General features: G+C 40.7%; 1 protein-coding gene across 1 annotated transcript in view; it reads right to left on the bottom strand.

Moving 5' to 3' along the window:
• Positions 1-1,991: 1,991 nt before the first annotated feature.
• Positions 1,992-6,573, bottom strand: part of TMEM87B (transmembrane protein 87B) — a 49,097-nt gene continuing 44,515 nt past the window's right edge. Inside the window, exons 18-19 of the mRNA XM_040623199.1 lie at positions 6,474-6,504; positions 1,992-5,336 (exon numbers count right to left, since the gene is read on the bottom strand). Coding sequence (XP_040479133.1) covers positions 5,277-5,336; positions 6,474-6,504 — 91 coding nt within the window. The 3' untranslated portion in view covers positions 1,992-5,276. The remainder of the gene's footprint in view (positions 5,337-6,473; positions 6,505-6,573) is intronic.

Raw genomic sequence — 6,573 nt, 5'->3', positions numbered from 1 at the left:
ACCTCCCCTCTGCCCAGGACTTTGGAAACCCTTCAAAGGTGCCTCCCACCGGTAATATACTAGCTTTCCAACTGCCAGGAGGGTGACTTTGGGCAAATTATTTAGCCATGCTCAGTCTATTTTCTCATTTATAAACTCACTGGCTATGGAGACTCCAATGGTTAACAGAGCCTGCCACTCCGGGAGCACTCCCAACCCTCCCTAAACTGTCAGCACTGTTATTACAAGAGGCCTCCTTTTCCTCCGGGGATCACCCATCTTGGCCACTCCCAAGGCTGGGAGAATTTCCAAGAATGTTCATGTTCCATCTACTTACGTGGGGCAGGTGGGATTTTATTTATTAATGGATTAAGCTGTGTTCTGAGACCACACGCATTTCTAGATTTTCTGATATCATATAGCCTACTTATGTACTATCACTTTTTAGATATTTATTTCTCCATATGTTTACCTTAGAAAATAGAAAGGCAGAAGTTTTTCTCTCCCCTGTCCACTGCTCCCAAATAATCTGTGGCAGAAGTCACTAGCTGTCCACCCAAATCCATCCTCTCCTTCATAGATAGAATTGGCAGGCGCATGGCTCTGACCTCCCAGATGCCTGGCAGTCTGTGTGGCCATGTGACTGCCCGTGGAATACACTCCGAAGTGATGAGCAACCCTTCCAGGTTTTGCCCCACAAAACTTCCCAGGCTGTCCTTTCTCCTTCTGTTGGCTACATGCAGATGACAGGCCCTAGGAGCTGGAGGGCCCACAAGAGAGAAACTTTGGGTCCCTGAGAGATGTGTGGGGGAAGGTTGCCTTGCCCACCTCCATACCCACCCCAGAACTGTTGCATGACCAAGAAATAACCTGAAATGTTGAATCACTTTGTGAGCACAGCTCAACTAAATCTAAACATTAATCATGAATGCCATCATGGTGCATTTTCACTCAATCCTTTCTCTACTTTGTGTTTTCATGGATAGGAGTTCACAACAGTAACTTTGTATCTTATTTCTTACAAGTATTTTTCTATGTTATTATGAAGCCTTCATAATTTAATGGTTGCAGTATCCCATAAAGTAGCTGGCTAGACCATAATTCACTTACTATTCTATTGTTGACATCTGTTTCTAATTCTGTCTCCACTTTAAATAACAAATTTTACAAGTACATTATTATAAACCTGTTAATTTTTAAAATTCCCCCATCTTATATTTTGCATTAAAAAGATTTTATTTATGTATTTACTTTTCAAAGATTTTATTTATTTATTTGAGAGAGAGAGAAAAGTAGCAGGACAGAGAGCATGGGGGGGGTAGGGGAGGAGGACCGAGCAGGGAGCCCGAAGTGGGACTCAATCCCAGGACCCTGGGATCACGACCTGAGCTGAAGGCAGACGCTTAAGCAACTGAGTCACCCAGGTGCCCCTATTTATGTATTTATTCGGGGGGGAGAGAGAGAGTGCACACGCACAACTGAGGGGGAGAGGGAGAGAGAATCTCAAGCCGACTCCCCGCTGAGCACAAAGCATGATTCCGGGCTCAATCTCACGACCCTAAGTTTGACGTTTGACCCTGAGTTCGTGACCTGAGCTGAAACCAAGAGTGGGCCACTTCACCGACTGAGGCTACCCAGGCGCCCGGTATTTTGCATCTCTTTGCTCACTGCTGAGGTTGAACACTTTTCCATATTTGTTAATCAGGGCATCTCCTGTCTTAAGACTTGTTTAAAGCCCGCCATCTATTTGGGTCTACATTTCCTGCAGCTTTACATAATCTAGCTTTAACAGATACTAAAATCAATCATCCGGGGGCGCTGGGTGGCTCAGTCGTTAAGCGTCTGCCTTCGGCTCAGGGCGTGATCCTAGGTCCCTGGGATTGAGCCCCGCATCAGGCTCCTCCGCTGGGAGCCTGCTTCTTCCTCTCCCGCTCCCCCTGCTTGTGTTCCCTCTCTTGCTGGCTGGCTGTCAAAGAAATAAATAAAATCTTTAAAAAAAAAGAAAATCATCCAGAATTTCAGAAAGCATTTTATTAAAAGTCAGAACAAATATTAAGGCACAAAAATACATCAACTTTTCAAACAAAAATCTTTGAACCAGTTTTGTCCTACATTCAAAGCAACTTCTTCCAAATTATACAATAATTTAACCCTTTTAAATAGAAAAATATAACTTCTCAAACCCCTAAATTTTCTCCTCAAATACATGAACGCCTTCCTAGTTCTAACGAAATCTCTTAACGCAGTACTGAGCTTCTACATACACCGTACATTTCGCTAAAATCCTACTTTGTCACTTATATACATTTGATATGTTTAGAACTTTAACCAATATGTTAAACTTCTTTCTTGTAAGTATAAGGCTTGGTGTTTTATATTGCTTATTGCATGCTATTGATCATACAAAGGACACACTAAGAAAACTAGTGATTTTTAAATCGAGCATAACATCTCTCCACTTTAAACCAGTCATGTATAGCTTAGTGCAATAGACTCAAACCCCTTTTATTTATTTTTAAAGTAAACTCTACCCCCAACGTGGGGCTTGAACTCACGACCCCAAGATCAAGAGTCGTATGTTTTACTGAAGAATGAGCCAGGCAGGCACCTCAAACCCCTTAAAAAAAAAAAAAAAAGATATAAAAATCAATCTTATATGTACATTTTTTATACTTTCAGTCTTGACATTATAGTAGTGCAAACAAAATGTACTGTATCACAGAGGAAAAGCTGGTTTTCTCTACAGGATATGAAAGATTTAAAAATTATCTTCTTTACCGGAAAAGTAAAGGAACATCATCTCTCAGTCTTAAAAAATTCACATATTCATCTATTTTTCCTTATTTGTGAAATAAATTAACTACCCTTTAAAGCAGATAATTAAATGCTAATCTAACTCAAACCATGAAAATTCCCTTGAAAGCAAATTTCACATATCATATAAATCTAACATGACTTGCATAAGAACACTTCAGCATTTTGTCTAGAAACACATAAAACTGGACTCTTCTCCTCAGATCCCTTCATTTATAGTGAGTCCTATCTTGATGGTATCCCAAGAAGAAGCTGATCTGATAAGCTCAAAAGCTCTGATGACCAGTTTCTGGACAGTTCGTGCAGAAGCTGGGATAATGAGCTGTACAATGGCCCCAGGTATCACTTCTCCCCGGTGTCCTTCAGATGAACCACAGCTACAGCCCTAGGACACCCCCTCCTGCTCATATCAGGCAGCTAAGAGGACCTTCCATAGGAATCCTCAATTCAGGTCAAGAGACATCAACTGACGACACAATTACCACTGAAAGTGACAGATACCATATATACCCTTTAAAAAAACATTTCTGACAAGGTTATCAGGAGGGAATCCCGTTTCCTCTAGAAGATGAGAAAAGTTTGCATTTCAGCCTGTAGCTGAGCTATACACGTCGCATCCTTTATCTTTCCAGCGGCAGAAGGAAGGGTTTTTATACCCACTACTGAGGTTATGCCAGAGGCAGTGTCCCTTGTGCTTACCATCGACCCCCCACTCCTGCCCCACTACATCTGCAGCTCCTATAGGCTGGAAGCGAGGACCCTGTATTTCACACTTTAGCTGGAGCCGTATGATGAGCTCGGGGTCTGCCTCGACATCTGGGAATGGTAGGAGAGAAAAATGTTAGGAATGAGAAGGTAGGGTCACCTCCAGGTCTGAAACAACTGGGCCCAGGGTAAAATACACCAAAACCAGGATGGACATAAATGCTGGGAAAGGTAGTGGGTGAGGGGTCCATTATTGTGGCAGAAATGGAAATAAGGAATGGAACCCACACTAAGGGACACTCCTTTCCTACGAAGGATGCCCCAAACCATTCAGTGTTTCCTATTGGAAATAAATCTGAAAGTTATCTTTCAAGACACATTACTACTAGAAAATTTTTTTCCTAACCCCTATGACACGAGTAAATGAGAAATAAATTGAAAAGGCAGGCTCTTGAAGAAAAAAATTTGTTTTGTGGCTTCACGATGAAAATAAATTAATGGTTATACTTAAGTGTTTGTACTGGTTAAGACTTTAAATGCTTCTCAAAGTTCTCTGAAGTCGTTCTCAATTCACAAGGTTAGAACCTCTTCAAAGAAAGATATACAAGAGTCTAACTTTTATTCCTATTCTAAATGTCCACTAGCCCTGTATCTTTGGTCATGAAAGCAGCAAAACATTCACATTTCCATCATTCTACATTCAACTATCTTTCAAGTTTAGAATGTTCTGTACTTAAAAAAATATTAAAACAAAATTTCAAATCACATATTACATATATAATGTAACAAAATGATGTGTAAAACATGGTTGAAGTTTAAGAAATTACTTACAAGATTAATAGTGATATACTGTGCAGGTAAATATGTTTCATTATGAAACCAAATAAACCAAGATTACGTAAAGGATGTAATAGTGTCTACAAGGCTCCCTGGTCATGGGTCCCCGGCTTGCCGGAGAGGAACCCCGATGTGGCCACGTGTCAGCACCTGCCCCAGACAGATTCAGCAGCAGCTCGTGCGTGCGCATATAGCCTGAGTGAGGGGACAATGGCAGAGCAAATCCTTGGAAGTGACCATCGAGATCTCTTTCCTGTGTACTTGTGCTCCCCTGAGCTCAGACAGAGAGGACCCAACTCTGTGATTTGGTGTGCATGGTGATATTTACAAACAAGGACTTTGCATGGACCCGTATGTATACGTATAGACACCCACACCCACACCCACACACCAAAACTAACCATATAAACAGGCTTATGTTCTAAGGCTAACCAAGTTTTACTTAATTTCAAATCACTTCAGTATAAAAGTCAAAGAAAACTATTATTGCATCTAGTCACTACAAACCCAGGAGACGAAGGCGCTGCTTTACCACATTACAGAAGAATGACATCATATACTCAAAGGTTAGTGGAAGAATAGCAGGAGTGCTTATGTAAAAGGTACTTTTAAGTCTGGAATTGTCATATTTTCCAGAGAAATGAGAAAATCCAAATCCGCATCCTTGCTACCTCTCAGCTAAGGGCATTTGGGCATATTTCTTTATCATAATACTTTTCTTAGATTATTTCCAAATCCAGGCAATTTGACGGACATGAAGCTGACATTCCAGAGTAGCTTAAAACGGTCGCAGAACCCTCCTACCACCTGAATTCTTAGTTGTAATACACAGATTTCCAAGATAATGCAATAAAACCTCGTTGTACTACATCAAAACAAAGCTCTCTCATTCTTGAGGAAGTCCTTCACCGTGAACTAGGTTTCATTTCTGTGGGTTCCAATCACATTATCTTTTCTGAAGAGAACATTTTTTCTGCCATTTCAGATCTGGTCATGATTTCCTGAAAAAACAACAACAACAACAAAAGATATGCTTGTAAATGTTGATGCTCCTTCCAGAACATAACAAAATTCTCTAATCTTTCAATGGTCACAGTTTTGTGGGGGATTAAGTATATTCCATGGTACACACAGAAATATTAGATACAGAAAATAAACACCAGATAATCCACACTTCTAGTGATGGATGGCCAATATCCATTGGCAAGTTCAGAAAACTTGAACATCCTGCTAGCTGGAAAGCATCTGGAGTTCAGAATCACCGGTGAGAGGCAGGGACGGGGCTAACATGGATTTCTTAGGCATAGTTCATCCGGGGATCTGTCTCACTTTACACAATTCATGTATTTTGAAATTATAAAATTATTTATCACATGAATCCTCCAAATGCCATTTTAAAGCAATTCTCCATGGTGTATCTTTCCATAGAGTTCTAAATCCTGAAGTTCAACTGCTTTGTAGCCAAGTGCATGTCCACTGAAGCCTCCTCAAAACCTCCCGCTATGGTCCGGTCAACCTGCTGCGGCCGGTCACCGCCCTTACCTTCAGCTGTGGCTTCTCTCCTATTCCCCAGCCACCACCTAAGTCACGCCTCGGCCACCACTTATTTCCCTCTACGGTTCCTTCCTGAAAGCTCCTGTTCCCCACATCCACCCTTTGTCACAATTCAGACTTCTTCTCGTCTTGGGCTACCCTTCAATGTCCAGATGACCCATAACTCATTTTCCTCCCCCAAACCTTCCCAAATCCACATCCTCTATTCACGTCTCCTGCTTATAAATGAAAATGAGATAGAAACTCTATTTAATACCCCAGCAAAATATCTCAAATAAAAGAAATTTAGACAAACTGCCATCTTAAAGTATTCTGAACTCTTACCAACGTACAAGATGTTAGAAAATCATAGACTTGAAATCTTATAAAATAATTCTCCCTTCCTTCATATCAACAAGCACTTATCTTGCTCCTGTTTTAAATGAGGATCGAGTTCCTTTACACTTAACTGACAAACCAGTGCACTGTCTTCCAACCTGCTCAATTTGAAATCATTTTATAAAGTTCCAGAATTTCTTTCTGAAATCCATTTCTACTTTGTGAAAATAACAGCACCAAGAAAATAAGCAAAAAATATGTTTTACCTCATCTGAATCCACTAACACTGGAAGAGCTCTGAAACAAAACAGAAACAGATGACAATGTTATTAAAAGTCTAGTGTATGTACTAACGCTGAATACAGT

The sequence above is a fragment of the Ursus maritimus genome, unplaced genomic scaffold, assembly GCF_017311325.1.
Source record: "Ursus maritimus isolate PB19 unplaced genomic scaffold, ASM1731132v1 scaffold_6, whole genome shotgun sequence".
Lineage (NCBI taxonomy): Eukaryota > Metazoa > Chordata > Mammalia > Carnivora > Ursidae > Ursus > Ursus maritimus.
Note: the sequence above shows the minus strand (reverse complement) of the source record. Positions and strands in the feature narration are given on the sequence as shown.